This window comes from Varanus komodoensis, unplaced genomic scaffold, assembly GCF_004798865.1.
Source record: "Varanus komodoensis strain SLA01 unplaced genomic scaffold, ASM479886v1 scaffold33, whole genome shotgun sequence".
In the NCBI taxonomy this organism is placed as follows: Eukaryota; Metazoa; Chordata; class Lepidosauria; order Squamata; family Varanidae; genus Varanus; species Varanus komodoensis.
Genome location: NW_025335817.1, coordinates 3773144 through 3791775, shown reverse-complemented (window position 1 = coordinate 3791775; position 18632 = coordinate 3773144). Strand labels below are relative to the sequence as shown.

Here is an 18632-nt window from a genome sequence, read left to right as displayed (position 1 = left end):
TCTGCCCACTTAGATCATCTTCCAAAGTCCTCCTCCAAATCTCATTGTGGGGGAGGCTGGGAGGGGGCATTCCCTACTGTGGTGCCCAGACTCTGAAATACGTTCCTCAGGGACATACAGCTGGTGCGACCTTGCTTTCTTTAGGCACCAGGTAAAATTTTTCTTGTTCCAACAGATATTTGGCTAATTTAATTTGTGTATTGTTGAGGATTTACTTCATCAATAGGCTTTGGTTTTAATTATTTGGCTCTGCTTGGTTTGTTTTGAGCATGATCCTTTCTTATCTTTTATTCTGTATCACCCTGTATATTATTGCATTAATTTTATTGTTTATATCTATTTTATTGATTATATTTTTATATGCTGGTCTAGTATCTTGTAACCCACCCAGAGAACCCTCAGAGAACGGGGCAGCATAGAAATATAATGAAATTAATAGTAATAGTATAATAATAATAATAATAATAATAATAATAATAATAATAATAATACATGCTATGCTTAGCTGTGATTATTTGCTCAGCCACAAAAGTGCCTTAGCTGCCAGCAAAAGAAAAGAGCAGGGGGTGGCTACACCAAGGGCAAGTCCCAGTAGCTAAGATGGCAGTGGCCACAGCAACCTCACACAGCAAAGGGCTAGTAAATCAGAGAAGTGCACAGAAACTGAAGCGAGGCTGGTATCAGCCGCAGCAGGGCCAAGCATTCACCCCCCTCCCATGCCAGGTGCTGGGACTGGGCCTGAAGCCATCCGGTTCTAATCCTTCAGCTCATCCATGGTAAAACAGCCTCTGAAAGGCCACCTTTCAGAGGAAGGGAACCCCAGAGTGGGGAGGCTCCCAGCACTGGCTGCATCTTCAAGGCAGCGCACGACACGCTGGGGTCACCGAGACAGGACACGCCCACCTCACCAAGCAGCTTCAACTCATGGTGAGCAATGTGCCACCAACCACATGCACTCGATCTATGTGGAGGAATGAAGCTTCTGCTGCTTCTTTTATTCGCTCTCGTTCATTTTCAAAGCAGGTCTCTGGAAAGTTATTAGAAGAGTTACCTTAGATTATTTAATGCGGTGTTTGCAATTTTACTGTTTTTTTTACTGCTGGTGCTGCTGGTACTGCTGCTGCTGCTCCCTGTCCCCAGACTCGGCTTTCTTTGCAAACTCAGCGGCTTCAATTTTGATTTTGCTTTGTTTGCGTTCGGCTTGCTAGGAGTCTTAGTGTTTGTCACTTTAGCATTAGGAGACAACTGCAATGTGGATGCATTTGGGCTGACCGAAGAGGCAGCTGCTGATGCAGGGTGAAGAGATCCAACAGAAGCTCTGATAGTAACCTAGGAGCAGGAGATCTTGTAAGCTTTCTCTCGGCTTCAGGAACACGACAGGTTATCTTGCTGCACAGAGTTCCCATTTGGTTTGGCCAGTCCTGACTTTTACACATCTTGAAGTAAAATATACTAGCAGCACAGGATGGAGCAGCTCTGTGCAATCTCAGCCAGTTCGCCCTCTCAAAGGAACTGAGTAGCAGCAGAGCCTGCACAAAGCCGACCGTCTTCCACTCCCAGTGTGTCTGTTCTAAAACAGAGCAAAGCAATGCCACGCACTCACGTGCCCCGGCAGCCCCCACCTGCTCACTCACAGAGCACACACACTGGGACAAGACTGTCACAGAATCAAGGATGGCTGGAACCCCACCGGGATGCCACGCCTGAAGGAATGTGTCAGTTCATATATTTATATTTATTTATATTTTGCCACTCCACAAAGGCCAGTGCAGGTAACAACCCCATCTTTCATCAAAACAGACAATGACTCAGGACAAGTTAAATCTCCTGGTTGCTGATCTAAACTTGGGCCCCCAAGAACTGCCAAACAAGAAGCTTTTACAGCACTGCGAAAAGCTGCTCAGGATTGAACCATTGCACATCCTTGGGGAACAGGCTGCCTATACACTCAGTTTCATATTTGCATGGATACTCCTTTCTGAACCACATTTTTTCTCATGTAACTGCAGCCATCATCAGAATGAGGCAGCCTGATTCAGTGCATGCAGTTCTCACCAGCAGGAAGCTAGCTTCTCAAGCAATGCAAATGAATCCCTTGGGAAGCCTGCCTCTTCGATGCTGGGTTCTCCATGGAGTCCTCTGCTATGGGCACAAGAGTACCCAGAGCACAGCTGTGCAGGGGCCCTCCCGCAAAGCGCCGGTGGGGAACAGTCATCCCCGGGGCACACGCAAAGCCCTCTCTTGCTCTGAATCACCAACTGTCTCTCACTTGCACAAGATGATGCATTCAGCTTACTTTGGTTCCTGGGGGCAGCCCCTCCAACTGAGCAGGCTTCTTGAATGTTCGGTGATGCTGAGACTTATGCTCCATTTTTTCTTTGCATGTCAAGAACTGGAGTCGGCACTTGGCACAGCGATGCACTCCCTTTTTCTTTGAGCAGAAAAAGTAAAAACATTGACGCTAGAATGAAGTGAGGAGCTCATGCCAAAATGACAATGCAATCTCAAAGTTTCACCTCAGTAATACTGTAATTCATGGGCACAGCAGCTTAAGATTGCAAGAGGTTTTGAAAACATAAGGCAATACAAAATTGATGCCCCTACACATAGCTGCAATCTGTTCCTGCCATCAAACTCTTCTTGCAAGCACCATCTCACCAGGGGATTGTAGTTTATTACTTCAATTGGCTATCATCCCCTTTCAACCGGCATACGGAGCTTCATGTGCTTAGCTGAGCCATTTGTGAGAGCTTCCATGGTCAGCAGATGCCAAGAGTTCAAGCAGCCCCTTTCCTGCTTCACTGTGGTTGAGCCTCAACTAGCACTGTGACCTAAATTCATACCAGGCATTCTTCAGGGGCAGGAGGGGGACCAGCAGCCACAAACCCAGTTACTAGTTACTGTCACACAGAAGCCTTGCATTCCTCTTGCCTGCTTGCCTCTCACTCCACAGATGAACCCTTACCTGATGCCTCATAAAGTGGTGCATATATGGTGCCCCAAGTTTAATAACTTTAAGACAAAATGGACAGAGCAAACTTTTAGTGTTTTCATGTATAGCTCTAAAGTGTTTCTCCACATCTGCAAATGCCGACGATCTGTAATTGCACACCTAGAGAGAAAGAGAGAGAAAGGCTGAGCTGCAGTAATGTTCCTTAGACACAGCAAGTCAGCCAAAGGCATGTGCAAAATGCACACTCTGCGGTACCTGGCAAACATATGGCATTTCCCCAGGCTTGTGATTGTCCTTCATGTGCTGCAAAAGCACTTGTTCAGATTCAAAGGAAAGTTCACATATCTTACAAACAGCTGGAAGAGAGCAGAAACGAGGGCTAAATTAAAAACAAGACAGTGAGTAGGACAAAACCGCAGGAGTCTTCAGTGCAGACATGGCTCTGGAACACCTTTCACTAGCTTCCCCACGTGGTTCCATCGCAGTGGGGCGACAGTATCCACCCTGCTTTGCTCAAGAGAAGGAGCAGTGCGCTCTGCTGTCTGCCCCACTCGGACTGGCCACCATATTCGGACACAGACTCTGATGCCAGTGCTGAGACTCAGAGTCCCTGCTGAGGCACCCCTGTATGAACTAACTGACCCTCAGGCTTCCGGTTCAATCTCAGTTGCCAGTTTAATTTATTTTTTAGAATAACCAACCAGTCTAAACTGTTTAGCTCTTTTGTCATGGAAGACTAACATGTTGGGAATTTGAAAACTTCCTTCCATGTAATTTTCAGTTAGCGCTCTTGAACACTTACACTGGATACAGAAATTGATTCAACACTGGTCCAAACCACCCTCCACCTCAGGACGGAGGCCAGCTTTCACTGGCTGCAGAGTCCCATCAATGCCTGGGCTACACATTCCAACCCCTTGGCTCCCTTAGAACCATGTGAATCAAGAGGCCAAAGCTGCTTTACAAAAGGTTTCTTGTAAGTAACTTCATATATGCTGTGAAACCCAAGGACCTACTCAAGCAGGTAAAATGTCACTAGCTGAATTGGATGGCAGCTTAACAAGATTCTCTTCTGCCCCTCAGGGGAAGAAAAACTCCCCCCTCCACACACAGCCACACCCACAAAGCAAAGAGTTTTTTAAAACGTACTTGATGACTCATGAGGGGTATGGGTACTTTCAATGTGGCACTGGAGCTGGAAAGGTGTTGGAAACTGGCGGTAGCAGTGCTGGCAGGTCGTGTGGCTTTCCCAACTCTCACTGTTCTGCTTCTCCAGCTCCAGGTGATGCTTCATGTGGTTCATAAACCTGAGAGCAACAGGTCACAGCTAAATCGGTGACATTTCACCCAAACCCATAATTGCAGAGTGGAGCAGAGAGGTGCCATCTCAAGCAGCACCGTGAAGTACCTGCTGTGCCCTCCTGAGAGCCAACAGGCTCCTTGGGCCTCCCTGGTGTAACCGGGCACCACTGGAGGGGCTGTCGCTCAGTGGCAGAGCTCCTGCTTTGTCCACAGAAGTCCCACAGCCCCTCTGGGCACGGTTCAAAACACATCCTGCCTGAAGCCTCACAGAGCCAAGCTTGATAACCTAAGAATCTCATTCAGTATTTGGCAGCTTCCTACATGCCTAAATTATAATTACGTTGATGCTGAATAGACTGAATAGGTTTTATTCTGTTACTCCTTATCTTGTTTCAGATTTTATTTTTTGAATTTTATGGTTTTAATCCTTTGCTTATAAACTGCCCAGGGGACATGCAGAACTTATGGCAAGCCATGCTGGACCAGACCGAGGATCCATGTGTGATGCATTCTGCTCACACATCAGCCAGGTGGCTGCTCATGGGAAACTCTTGTGTCGGACAGGAGTTCAACAGCCTTCACCTGTCCATGTTCCCCAGCAGCTAGTGTACACAGGCATGTTGTCTCTGACACTGAAGAGATCATGTGGCCATCAGGACTAGGGGCCCTTGACAGTCTTCTTCTCCCTGAGGAATCTGTCCATTCCCCTTTTAAAGCCATCAAATAGGTGGCCACTGCCATTGGATGATATATAAATACTGGAAACAAAAGAAAAAGGACAGTCCTCCTAGAGAAACAGTCATTCTCATAATCCACAGGAATTATTTTTTCCTCTTCAAAAAGGACATCCAGTCTAGGAATCCAGACCAACCCCTCAATCTTCCAATGACTTCTTCAGATTACTCTGTATGTAGCACTGGAAGAACACCACTTCATGGAAGAACGTAAGAGCAGCTTTGCAAGGAGAGAGAAAAGGGCATTGCTAGGGATGTTTGCAAGGGCACTGGGACCTACACTCAGGCAAAGCTGGGCCTCAAGTTACAGTTTTGCCTTCATCCCATTTCTCAGGGCAGAGAGCCAGTGTAGTGGTGAGCATGTTGCACTGGTGCCCTGAAAGATTCAGGTTCTAGTACCCACGTGGCCACGGAGCTTGCTGGGTGACTCTGGGTCAGTCACTCACTCTCGGCCCAAGCAGGTTCACAGGGTTGCCGTCAAGAGGATAAAAACAGAGCTATGAAGCTGACCCGGGTTCCTCAGAGGAGAAAAAAGTGCGATGTAAATGAAGGAGGGGGAAAGGAAGAGAAGGGGAAGTACCTGATGTTACTTTTAAGAAGCTTCATGCAGCTAGCACATTTGAAGGTCGTATGTGTCTTCTGCTCCTGACGCACCTGCTGGACATTACCCTCGTGCTTGCCATAATAGAAGTCATTAACCAACATGATCAGTTTTCCTTTCTCTGCTTCAGCAGCTTTAGATGTTGTACCCAAAGAGCACGTTTTGGCTGTTCCCAGAAAGTTATGTACCATATCTGGACAGCAATACTGAGGACAACAAAAATACGTTAAAGACCATAATGAAACTTACCCTCAAAATAAGCAAACCCAGAACCTAACAGACATCCATCTGCCCTTCGCCCAGCATCTCTCATTTGAGCTCAAGGAAGTGCTATACACAAGAGAGCAGGAGGTGGATCAAATGCCTTTATCATCAAACTCACTGGCGAGCAAGCAGGCAGAGGTGGGGCCAGAGCTCCCAGGCACAGTGCGTGTCTTGCAGGTGCAAGGCACCAGGGTCGATCCCTGGCCGTGCCACAGGTCTGGGGAGCCATCTGCCCAAGGCCCTGGGGAGCCACTGCCGGTCAGTGCAGACAGTACAGAGCAGGTGGCCTGGCTCAGTACAAGGGGCTTCCTGTGTTCCTGTGACTGCTTGCTACCTAAAGAACATTTCATTCCACCTCAAGGCTAGCCTCACTCCTGATGGAATCCCAAACTCCCCAAGCAATCAGTGATTTAAAACTGTCTGCTTAGTTAGCTATGCATTACGTGACAGCAATACCAGCTTTGCTTTTCATGGGATGCGCACAAAGCATTACAAGTATAAAGGAAGATCCCATCATAAAATGCCTACCATAAATTTGGAAAGCTTTCAAGAAACGGGACTGCTGAACAGCTGTTCCGAGCTGCACAGGGTTTGGCCCACTGACACATTATCCCAGGCTTCCTTCAATTCTGCTAGTAAGAGTGGGTTGAATTAAGTATGTATTTTCTCTAGGAGTTCCAATATACTCAGCAACAACGCTTGCTGGAAATATGTACCCCAAATAAGAATGCCGCAGCTGAAGGTTCTACCATTCAAAAAAATTATTAATGCAATGCAAATTAGAAGGAACCATAAAAATACACATACAAATACATACATTAGTTATAATCTTAATTGTGTATTGTGTTATCTTTGCTTTTAGAAGATAACTTTCAGTGCATAGCAGGAAGACAACCTGGCAGTATTTGTCTCTTTTAAAATGCATTCACACCAGTATCACATTTATAACTGCATGTTATTACCTTTATGTGATTTTTTAATGGCTCCAAAAGATTGAAATGAATATTACACTTTGGACACGCTTGTGGAAATGGGGCCCCATTTTTAACATTGCTTGATGTAATACCTGTACAAGGAAAAAGAGGTGTTATCCCATGTGATTGGATACATTTTTTTTTCAGTTGTACTAATAAAACTGTGGGCTAGTAACTTGCTTTGGACTTATTGCTGTGGCTGATCTGTTGCATCCAGAACTCTCTTGCTGCAGTGGCACTTCCTTCCATGCAATTTGTTTCCAAGCTGATGTAATTTTAGAGCAAGAATTGCCAACACGGCTCTTGTGGGTCCCTTCAGTGAGGCATGCACAACATGGTGCCTTCAGAAGCCCATTTACTGGTATTGTTTCTTGTTTTACTAATAAATGTACATGAATTTGAATGAAAAGCATACTACTTTCTAGCAATTATACATAGGCTACAACAAAAGTAGACCAAATAGCCAAATGAATATCCATTTGAAGGTGTTATCTATACACCATCCATTCATATATTGAAAGGGTTGAAGTCCTCAGTGCATTGCATTTCAAGATGTTTGTCCTTCCAATTCTCTAGTATCTCTTTTAGCTGTCAAAATGGGTGCAGATAATCCATCTCTCCCTTTTTTGTTAATTTTGATGATGCACCTAATTACTTTAAATCTGCACATCAGTATCAAGAACTGTCCAGTACATTATGCCTTGTAAACTCCTCCCCAAAAGAAGCAACCACTGGGTATGGCCAAAACATGCGCTTGAGCTATTTTGTGGTGGTGTTGCAGCACCAGCAATTCACCAAATTACACAAACCCTTGTGAAAGAGACGTTGCTGTTTCCAACAGACACAACATCAAAGGTTTTGCTGAATGAGGCACAGGACAGGGTGCATATATTTGACAGGCACACCCCAAAGCAGCAATCCACAGATCAGGCTTTGTGTGGTGGTGCCCACAGCACTTCCTCAGATTTCTGAATGTGTCTGTGGGCCCAAACCAGGGAAAGGGCTCTACTCCTTCCGAACGCAGTCCTCACCCTGTTATAGTCTTAACGGACACAAACAACATCCACTGCTGGCCTTTCGGGGGCTGAAGCTCACCAGGCACACAGTCATGGGTATGTAACAAGGATGCAGAGCATGTGGCTCTCCAGGTGATGTTGGACTGCAATTCACATCAGCCCCAACTGGTGAGGCAAGATGTAACTTGCAATCTAGTGACCTCTAGAGGCCCGCAGGCCACACATCCTCCGCACAAAGTCTTGCGGTCACTTCCTCTATTGTTCCAGAAAACTTATCTGAAGACGGGAAACAAACAGTCCCTACCAAATTGTTACCTTTATTTGGATTTTTGGCCTAGAATAGGGACAGTTTCTCCACCCAGTACAGTGTAAGGGGACATGAAACTACTACCAACGGTCAGTCTGTCCCTTGGTCTTGGCACCCATCTTGACTTAAGACCATGCTTCTGAGCTGTGGCCATGGCTCTGCATGAAGAGGTGCCCGGGGCAATCCCTGCAGTGCTTCCGGGCAGGGCAGATGTGTTGAGCCCAGCACTGGCAGTTCCCCGTGTTACATCTCCACACTGAAATAATGCACGCATTTAATTGCTGGGGCAATACAACTTATCTTACCTTTCTGAACTGATGAGGTCTCACTTGGAGATTTAACTGAAGGCGAGACAGGTGATTCACTTCCAGATCTTGTTTCATTGGCCTTGGCCTTTTTCGGGGTTATACTACTAGCTTCAGAAGTTGAAGGACGTTTGGACAAACCTAGAGGCAGTTGACAAATTAAGCATACCTTCGTTTTCATTGTTTAACACACTGCACACGTAATTGCTGCTCATTCCTCTGGTACCTCAAATTCTAGATTGGTCATTCTGATCCTTAAAAGTATCCAAATAAACCTTCTCTTTCTCTCTTCGGTAGATCAGTACTCTAATGTCAGGTGCTCCATTGTCAAAGGGCTACTCTGAAACTTCCTGGCATTCAGAGAAGCTCCCACCCTGAAAGTAGGGTGCTTTAAGGGTGTTAAATGCAGGAGGAGCTCTACTGCTCCGGAGTCAGAGCACTTCACCCTGGACCAACCACCTGTGTGCAGATCAACATCCTAGAATGGTATGAATTCCAGTCACATACACCACAAAAATGGTAATCCACTAAATTACATTAGATTACTTATCAGCCTTAGGACATACATGCCGTCATGCATCAACAGAAACGCAAGGGTTTGTTTCAGACAGAACCACGCAACTAGATATGCCTGTAACATTACTGGGTGGGCACCAGCATCTGAATCGAGAGCCCTTACGAACTTCAAGGGAGCAAGCAGACCTCAATCTGTTGAGGGGTTGTGAAGGCAGCAGAAGCATTGGGGCAGGGACTGGTTCAAGGCCATGTGTCTTCCCATCCACCCCCTCAGTGGTCGGAGACTGCTCTGCTCAGCCCCAGCTGAAGCATCTGAGTGGTCAGAGGCTCTCCCATGCAGAGCAAATGGCGAGGCTTCGCAGCCTTCTGAAGGGAGAAACCCAGCAGCTGGGCTGACCCTTACAAAGCAGGCTGCCACTGCAAGTTGAAGTGTTCCTGGCAACAACCTGTTAACAGGTTCAGAAGCCCTCCATACTTCATGACTGAGGACAGACCCCAGTTCACAATACCTGGGCCATCATCCTTCCTTCAGTCTCCACCAACTTTTCCATGTCCAGTTCCCAGCCATATCAGGGCAGCACTGAGGCTGCAGGACCCTGGTTTGATGAAAAGATATCTATCCACATAGCAATGGCACGGAACTGGACTTCTCCAGCCATTTCATTCTTGTTGAGGTGGGGACTGGAGGGAACACAACAAAGCTCTCTGGAGGATAATGAGAACTGCCCCACATCATTCTGTGGCATCTGCATGACAAAAGCAGCAAAACCATTAGGGAGGAGCCCAGCAAATGCCTTCCTCAGCAGCCAGCATTATCAAAGTTGAGACAAGAAGTTTGCTGTCTTGGTCTCAAGAGGGACACAGTGGACAGCAAAAGTGCTCGGGCTGCAACATATCTGGTGATATGATCTCAGCATATCACCATCACTTATCCAAGGCAGAATGCACCCATCAGTGCCCTTATGGAATCATGCCCTGCACTCGAGTGTGGAACAGAGCTATTGTTTTTGGATTTTGTAGTACTTTCTACTGTGTTAATGAAACTCATAACATACTGAAAATAGCATTCCAAAGCCTTATGAGAAAGTGAAGCCAATGGCATAATGCCAATATGTACGATGGCTTCAAGTAATGTATAAGTGCAAATGCAATTTCTGCCTTTAGGCACTTTCTAATGAATAGGATAATAAATTGAACTTATTGTTTTGGTAATGCTTTGATAATGCTTTAAGCTGTTTCATGCCTTACAATTAAGAACTGATCTTTGCTACTAACGTAATTCTAAGCTCTGAAAATGTTCTTAGACATACCTGCTGTATTCACTGCTGATCCGCTTTGGCATTGGGACCCTCCCACATCTTGCCTTAAGCTATAGGCTACGCCTGAAGTGTTATTTGGTGGAACCTGTAACGAATTCATTAATTAGCTCAGCTACACCTCCCTTGTAGGGAGCATTTTTTGGACTACCGTTTTTTTAAACAAACACACTTTCCCCATTTTTATTCAGTGCTCACTTGCGAAGCATACATTCAACAGTTTTTTTTTTTTTAAGAGATCCAAAATTAGGAGGGATGCACATTTCTTGAGCTGAATCAGCAAATCAACCAAGCTTTAATACAATTTCAGATTTCTGCTAAAAATGCCTCGCAATTTCTGCTGAGAAATTTTTCCTTGCTCTAAAGGTCTAAGCCAGCACAATGTGCAACAGCTATTGCAAATTTCAGTCAGCATCTAAACGCCAAAGACTGCTCATGCTTTGCCCCATCCTCTAACACGTATCCCTGTTTATGAGTTCTCCTCCATCACCCTGCCCCTTTCAAAGGGCTCATTCACCCTCAAGATTCCAGCCGTTCTCTTGCTGCTTCATATGTTCAAAATGTCCTCTCAAGCTGCCTGCTTGCCCATGCTTACCTACTTCAGATCCCTTCTCAAATCCCACCATGTTCATGAAGCCGTCGGTACAGCTCCGTTATTCCTATGCCCTAATCTTCCCTAAACTGGGAACCTTCACACCTGACAGCCATGCTGGACTAGGGATGAGAGCCACTGCTGAACACATCTGGGTGTTGCATCTGAGCCTGCAACCCTGCCTTCATTTACACAGCTGGAAAGTACCATCTATCACTTCCCAATTCATGCCTGTCCCCACATTCCTTCCCTTTTTCTTGTCTCCCCTACAAGGGTGCTGAATTTTAGAGCGAGGATCCATTCTATTGAACTATGCAAAAGTTAAGATTATTGTAATGTACAAGCGTATGGGCTGCCTCTGAAGACAATTTGGATGCTGCAGCATCTGCAGAATGCAGTGCTCAGGCTGGTAACAGGAACCAAACAGTCTGAACATGCAATACCAATTCTGGCCCAACGGCACTGGCTGCTTGTACATTTCCCAAGCCCAATTCAAGGTTCAGGTCTTGACCTATCAAGCCTTATACAGCGCAGGACTGAAGGCACCTGACGGAGTGGCTTTCCTGACATGAACCTACCTATAAGCTAAGATTTCATCTAAAACTGCCTGCAAGTGCATCCTCCAAGGGATATTTAGAACATGGCGAGAGGGGAGAGGGCCTGCTTGATGACAGTTCAATTATGCAACACTCTCCACAGTGAGGTCCGCCTAGGACCAAATTGACATTTTTTTGGCCCCTGCGTCACTTTCCTCTACTTTTAGGCATGTGACAGCATATGATAAGTCTTTTAAAATGGGTCCCAAGACTCGTAATTGCTGGTCATTTTAAAACTGTTTAATATTTAACAAATTTATTTTAACATATATTTTGTATGTTAGAGTGCTAGATTATGATCTTGTACTGTATGTCAGATTTTAATCTTCATAAACCACCATATGGGTGAGTTTGGAGATGTAATAATACATCTGCACAGAATTACCCATTTTACAATCACACAAACCCAACTAGGTCTGACTCAACCACGAGAGCCCTCTGGAACAGGCCTATTCACAGGTAGCCAATGCTCAAGCATGAAACCGCTGGTGCCAGGACGATGCTTCACTTGAATGCCTTCCTGCTTCAGTGACATTCAATTGACATCCCAGAGGAGCTGTAACCAGCTCAAGTACAACCCCAGCCAAGGCACTCATAGAAACAAAGCATGCACAACAAGGGTCCACTTTCATGATCATCGTTTATGGCGGCACTGGATACCTTGGCTCCTCATTCCCAATGGACAGTTCCCATCCCTCAGCTTGGTCTCCCCACTACTAACTCTGCTTCTCAGCTTTCTATCATTTCCCATGCTGCGTCCTGGAACAATGCCCTTAATCCCACAACATGGCATGAAGCTAATTAAGTGGTCCACAAATTGTGACTGAATTAACTAGCCAAACAGTATCATTTATTAGCCAGTTGCAAAATCCAATTCAACCAGAGTTTCTTACCGCTCAGAAAGGATGCTTTGCATTACATCTTAAATAAATCACAAGTTGTATTTAGGTACTTAAACATTACTACTTTAATGGTGTAACCCTATACTCATGTACTCAAAGTGAAGAGCCACAGAGTGCAATGGGACTTATTCCCAAGAAAGTGGGTACAGAATTTCCCTGTAAAATACTCTATGCATGTTTGCTCAGAAGCAAAACTCACTGTTTATGTTCATGTTTCTGAAGCATTTCTGTTATTTCATCCTATTAGATTACAAAGTACCGCACAACATCAACCCAAAGCATAGAACTAAGATAAGGACTGCACAAAACTTGCTCAATTAAATCCATGGAAAGGTCTGGATTCAAAGCAGCTTACTCCTCAGTAAACACGCAAAGCATTGCAGCCAAAGAGTCCTGCACAGGAACCATGGCTACAGTTGTAATTCCTGCAACTTTTCCACCATTTTACAAACACGTGTTGACCACGGTCTCACTTCATGAGCATAAATGACAGTTAACAAGCTTGCCTGAAAGCAACCCTCACTATTCCGGCTTCACTCCTTCCTGCCTCGCAAGCCTCAGAAAAGACTTCCGGCAGGGGCTGCACTTCACTGTTCCCAATGGGAAGCAGGCACCCATGCACTTCCTCATGCCCTGCAGTGCATACAGGAAGGGAAATTTGTCCTTGGGGAAAGACAAGCAGGCTGAGGCAAGGAATTGTGGCGCACCGGGCTCCTGAAGCTGGCAGCTCTGACATCAGGTGACGCCCACAGCTTCCACAGCAGGTATCATACAGGAAACCAGTGCCCCAGCTGTGCAGGAGAACACCTTCAGATGAGACTGTGTATTAAAAATTATTGCTGATTTTTAAATCTATGACCTAACAAACCAGGGGGATCTTTTTCAGTGAATCAGAAGTGTTTCCTTCAGTGCAGGACAGCTCTTGCAGCTACGTAAACTGTGTGAAAAGTTATTAACGGCAAGTTATCATCATCCTAAAGGCAATGAATGCTCCTTCTCTTTTTATTTAAAGAGGACACTTCAAGATTTCAATGTTCAGCTTGCAGTCCAGGACTGCTCTGTGTGTGCCAAGTTTCAAGCAAAGTCTGCTACATTATTAAAACCCCCCACGTGAGCCACAAAGCCTTCAGTGGGTGGGGCACATCAACACGGCTCAGTAACTTTCAGGTAAACAAGCACACACTCTCTCTGGGTAACACAAGAGGGACAATATCTACCCGATTTAGTGCTGCTGGTTGCGCAGTCACCGTGGCCACCGGCCTGGATGCAGCCTGAGTCAGTGCTGGGATGCTGAGGTTCCTCGATGATGTGGCAGATCTACTAACTGGCAGAGGTGCTCCAGCACTTGACTTGGCTGTCTCCTGTGGTGATGAACAAGCAGAAAGAGGCCTCTGCAGTGCTTGTGAGGCTCCCGGGACGTTGCTGGCTCTTGGCTGTGGCTGAACGGCGAGAGTGCTGGCTGCAGGTCTCGTTGCAGAACGAAACCCGGGAGAAACAGCCACAGCACCTGCCACACAGAATTACGGAATATGCTGTTACATACTGCCACATGCACATGGGAAGGAGATCAATTTTTAAGCTGCCATTTTGGGAGCGTAATACCTCTTTTTGGTACACCATTCTGCATTCCAATACGTGGCGAACTGGGGCTGACTCTGTTCAATATATCTGTCAAAAGGAAATATGTTTCAAGTGCATTCATTATTTCTAATACAAAGGTGAAATAAAATATACTCCCAGGAACATTTGGAAATAATGCAAACAAAGATAGGTATTCCCCACTATGAATGTGCACCAACTCGTTTCAGTTCTGTAGTCTTAGCAAGGCTAGAAACAGCAGCCAAAATCCCTCCAATTGCTCCCAGGAATCTAGTTCCCAAACCCAGTTCAGTGACCCTCTTTAACTAAAAAATGCTTCAGGCAAGTCCCTTACTCAAGAAAGGCAGTCTCCTGACAGCACAATCCTATGTGTGTGTACCCAGATCAGCGGGTATAGAACTGCAGCTTTAGGTGCATGGGATGCTTCCAGTGAACTTGAACTGGTGGCAGCCCTTTCCACGAGAAATGACTGGCACACCTGCATGAGCTTGGGAGCAAGCCCTGTGAGCCCAAAGCACTGGCGTGAGGGCAGCCTGCACGTACAAACTAATCCAGAGCAGCCTTAAGGTTTGCCTGGTGTTTTGCTTGCCTTAAAGAGCTACCTTTGCAAGATCCCCAATACTTCTGTCAAACCAAGACCCATGCAGCCAAGTAATAGGGTTCTTGCAAGCATCTCCTAGGATTTGCCTTTATATTTCTCTGCACACATGCAAGCACACACCCGCAGATGCAATCTGTTTAGGGAGCGATTTTGTTCCAACAGAGAATCTTCAGAGTAGACCCTGGGCTGACCAACCTATCACTGACCAAGCTTGCTTTGTAAGCCTTTATCTGAAGGGTCAAGTCAAGCTGCAATCCTGTACACACACATGTAAAACTATGTCTTGAAGTGAGCAGGGTTATTCCAAGTAATCATAGGTAAGATCAAGTTGAATTACATTCTGGTAGCTGCTCAGTAACCACATAACTATTTCTGGGAAATGACTCTATTCTGACCCCAGTGATGGTCCCACAAACTTAACTATCAATTGAGATCATACCCTTTATATATAGGCTGGGTGAAAGGAAATGGTCACCTGGCATGGTAGCATTCAACATCGGGCAAGGTATGAGGAACAGTATAAACACTGAACAGTTTCAAGATGTGTCAGGCATGTTCGGTTGCCAGGCAATTGTGTTAGGTTGTAGCTGCACTTCAGACCCTTAACTCAATCTTTAATGCAATTAGAACATCAATATTTTTCTTACATTTTTAGCTGACTATGTATGCAAGCAGCTGCAGCCAACTGAAAAGTCTAAGAACATCACAGATACTGTAGCCAGCGGTCATGCTTTTGTTTTCACATTTCCTAGATTGTTCTGGCTTGACATTAACATCAGGGAAGAAACAACTGGGGAGAATGGCACAAATATATCTAGAAACTCGCCTTTCTGAACTAACACTCTCTGAAGAAGGAAGTACAAATAATGGGAAAGAATATCCAAGTATTTCCAGTGAAACAGATGCCCATATAAATGTATTCCATACAATCCTGCACTCATTTGCTTTTGAGGCTTTCACTGACAGCACTCCAATGCTGTAGAAGAGGGTCAATATTGAATGCAAAGCTACAATCTATCATTTCACCAGTTCAAAAACCTAGTGAGTCTGCTCACTAAAATACTGCAAACTGCCACCTTACAGGTATTGGTTGGCTTGGAGCTCAAGATCTCCCCAACAAAGATGGGTTCGTCGTCGTCGTCGTCGTCATCCACAACAATTGGTTTTGCTTTTTGTTGCCATGGCTCAAGCTCTTCCTCTTCACATTCCATAAAAAGCTCTGCCATTGTGGCACTAGACAATAAAAAGCAGCAATGTGTGAAATGTACAGTTTTCTCTAGTTTATTGACAAGTAAATGCTTTGAAAAAACTCACACACATAAAACTGAACCCCAGATATTACTGATTGGAAAGAGAGCAAGACAGAATTCCTGGGAACTGTAGCAACATACATTTACCACAATGACAGTGGGATGAGGCAAGGGAAGGGGTGAAAATCCAGTCAAATCCCTACTATTGTTTGAACATTGCAGTTCAGTGCCCCAGGCCAGCCCTCCAGTGCCACCTGTTCTGACTGGCAGTCACTCTAGCCTCTCCTATCCCTGTTACAAGGAACGAACATGCAGGCTGTTATTGTTAAAACTGAAAACCCTGAAGAATGCAGTTCCAGATACTGTAGGAAAATGTGTTTCAGGGACAGACTCAATTCTATCTCTAGCAATGGCCCCACAAACCTTGCTTCCACTCAGAATGGCACCCCTTTCTGGATGGAAGAAAGCAGTCATCCAGAATGGTGGCATTCAGCATCCAACACATTACAGTTTCAAGAATGTTTTGGGGAAGGGTCATCTTCTGGCAGCCAGTTGTTGCTTCTCCAAAAACCCACCTCCTACTTTCACTCCTCATCTGTTTCCCAGATTTTAATCAACTGCTACTTGCCTTCTGACCTGTGACTTCAAATTGCTCTGATTCCATGCAAACTCCTCCTGCTAACCTTCTACTCTTCCTACTGAATGCCCTGTGGCCTTGTTCCATTGTTTTGCTCTTGCGCCTGATTTTTCTCCATTTCCATAGGTAAATTAAGTCTATGAACAGTCATGATTAGTCTAAGAGCTGCTTCACATATGATCATTTTCCTTGCATGAGCACTTTGTATTTCAAGGGAATATCCACAGTGCCATTAAATGATATCCTTGACAGTGGCAAAGCAAAGTAAAATAATTTAAAACAGTAATACTAATGCAGAGCAAAAGTCAAATCCTATTTCCAGCTGAGGCCTTCAGGATAAACTGAGCATTTATACATCTAAAGAGACCAAAAACAAACATAAGGAAGACTTTCACGGGAAAGCATTCCACACATCTGGCAATGCCACTGAAAAGGCTCTTCCTGCTGTAAATCAAAGAGAACCACTGCAGTGTAGGGGTTAAGAGTGCAGGACTGGGACTCAGGCAAGTTGGGTTCTAGTCCCCACTCAGCCATGCAGCTCAGTAGGTCAAGTCATAGACTCTTAGCCCAAGCTACCTAACAGGGCTGTAGTTGTGAAAATAAGACAGAGAGGAGGGGAATCATGTCGGCTGTTTTGAGTTTCTTGAAAGGAGCAAAGGCAGGATATAAAAGATAAACAATGAACACTTGGCACATCACTGAATCCTAATGGTCTGAGAAATTAAGTATGGAAGAAAGTGTTTCCCAAGACTTTAAAGAAAACATATGTAGGCTTCTAAATAATGCTGCTGGAACTTTCACACAAGTTTGTAGAAAAAGAAAATTTAACTTTCCAGTAAATAAGGATCCCCTTTCAATTGAAGAAAATGTTTTAATTGGGGATTACCCAAATTGGCAGTCATTTTATGGAAAACAACAGCTTTTATTAAAAATCAGGTGAACTCCCATTTCTATGAGAATTTGAAAACATTTGAACAAATCATGACTGAGGCTGCTCATGACACCTTCAGTCTTCACAAGGTATACAAGAAATTAAATCAAAATGAGCATGTGTTTGCCAAAAACAAAACAAAACCCTGGAGTTTTGGAACTTCAATATGCTTAAGAATATGTTGCTAAAGCAAAGGACTTTCTCAAACAAAATGCTACAGTTTGTTAAGCCATGATGAACCATGGCACATGCTGGGCTGTTTTTGAATATTCAACCAGTGGCTGCAGCTTGTCATGTTGTACAAATTCAGGCAACAAGGGCTGTGTGAGGATTGCACCATTCTTAGAGCCAGCCATAGATTATACAAAGGTTGTTTAAACTTTGCACGACCTTTGCTAACCAGATTTTGGAAGACTAGGTAAACTGTGGTTTGAATATTCAAAATGGCTCCTACATACACACTGCAGCTTCTTTCCTTGCCTTCCTCCACACAAGCTCCCTGGGTATGTTTCATGCTGCATCCAAACCTCAGACCAGTCAGTGGTTCAATACCAAACAATAATCCTGGTTTGTAGCCAGAAATTAACCCCGTTTCTCTGTCCAGGTGCAACACAAATCTAAGGTTTCAAAGTGCCAGGAACTTTACCATTACCACCCAAGAAAAAGGGGTGCAAGAATAGGAAACCCCATCCTGTGGAGGTAATGCTGCTGCCTGATCCAAGGAAGGTGCAGCCTATCACACCCAGACAGAAGGAAGTCCTACAGCTCCCAGCATCCCCAGCCACTGCACCCCGAATCGCGTTTGCTGGGGCAGCCTGGCGCATCCGCACCGGGCGCGGGTCTGCCCAGGGGAGGTTACCTTGAGGCGAGGCGAGGCGGGTGCGTGCGCCGCGCGCCCTCGACGCCGAACGCCGGCCGCGGGACGGAGGAGTCTTCCAGGCGACTCGCCCGCTAGGCTCCCATGGGGCCGGCTGCCCTGCTCCGGGAGCCCCGGCCCGGCCCTGTCAGGGAGAGCGAGACGAGACTAAGTGCCCTCAAGGGCACGTGCCCTGGGCAGGAGAGGCGAGGCCGGCGCCGGCTGCCCCTCAGCCAGGCCGGCGCGGGGCAAGGATGCTGCGGGCGGCGAGAGGCCGCGGCAGCCCCGGCCCCTTCGCGCGCCCGCGCCGGGAAGGCTTCCCGCCGGGCGTCGCCTGCGGCCCGGCCTGGCTAGCAGCCGAGCGAGAGGCCTCCCCGGCC

The 18632-nt window shown here is 45.8% G+C and overlaps 1 protein-coding gene across 3 annotated transcripts in view; it reads right to left on the bottom strand.

Moving 5' to 3' along the window:
- ZNF280D (zinc finger protein 280D) overlaps positions 1-18431 on the bottom strand; it is a 30081-nt gene extending 11650 nt beyond the window's left edge. The window contains exons 1-13 of one of the 3 annotated variants that reach the window (XM_044438748.1): positions 18256-18431; positions 15660-15811; positions 13981-14046; positions 13596-13885; positions 10283-10376; positions 8457-8597; positions 6817-6920; positions 5570-5796; positions 4103-4260; positions 3209-3309; positions 2966-3112; positions 2297-2431; positions 1052-1329 (exon numbers count right to left, since the gene is read on the bottom strand). In XM_044438748.1, the coding sequence (XP_044294683.1) occupies positions 1052-1329; positions 2297-2431; positions 2966-3112; positions 3209-3309; positions 4103-4260; positions 5570-5796; positions 6817-6920; positions 8457-8597; positions 10283-10376; positions 13596-13885; positions 13981-14046; positions 15660-15804 (1886 nt within the window). In that variant the 5' untranslated portion in view covers positions 15805-15811; positions 18256-18431. Of the gene's footprint in view, positions 1-1051; positions 1330-2296; positions 2432-2965; positions 3113-3208; positions 3310-4102; positions 4261-5569; positions 5797-6816; positions 6921-8456; positions 8598-10282; positions 10377-13595; positions 13886-13980; positions 14047-15659; positions 15812-18255 lie in introns of those variants that run through there. The other 2 variants (XM_044438747.1, XM_044438749.1) reach the window with 2 other exon arrangements.
- Between the last annotated feature and the right edge of the window lie 201 nt (positions 18432-18632).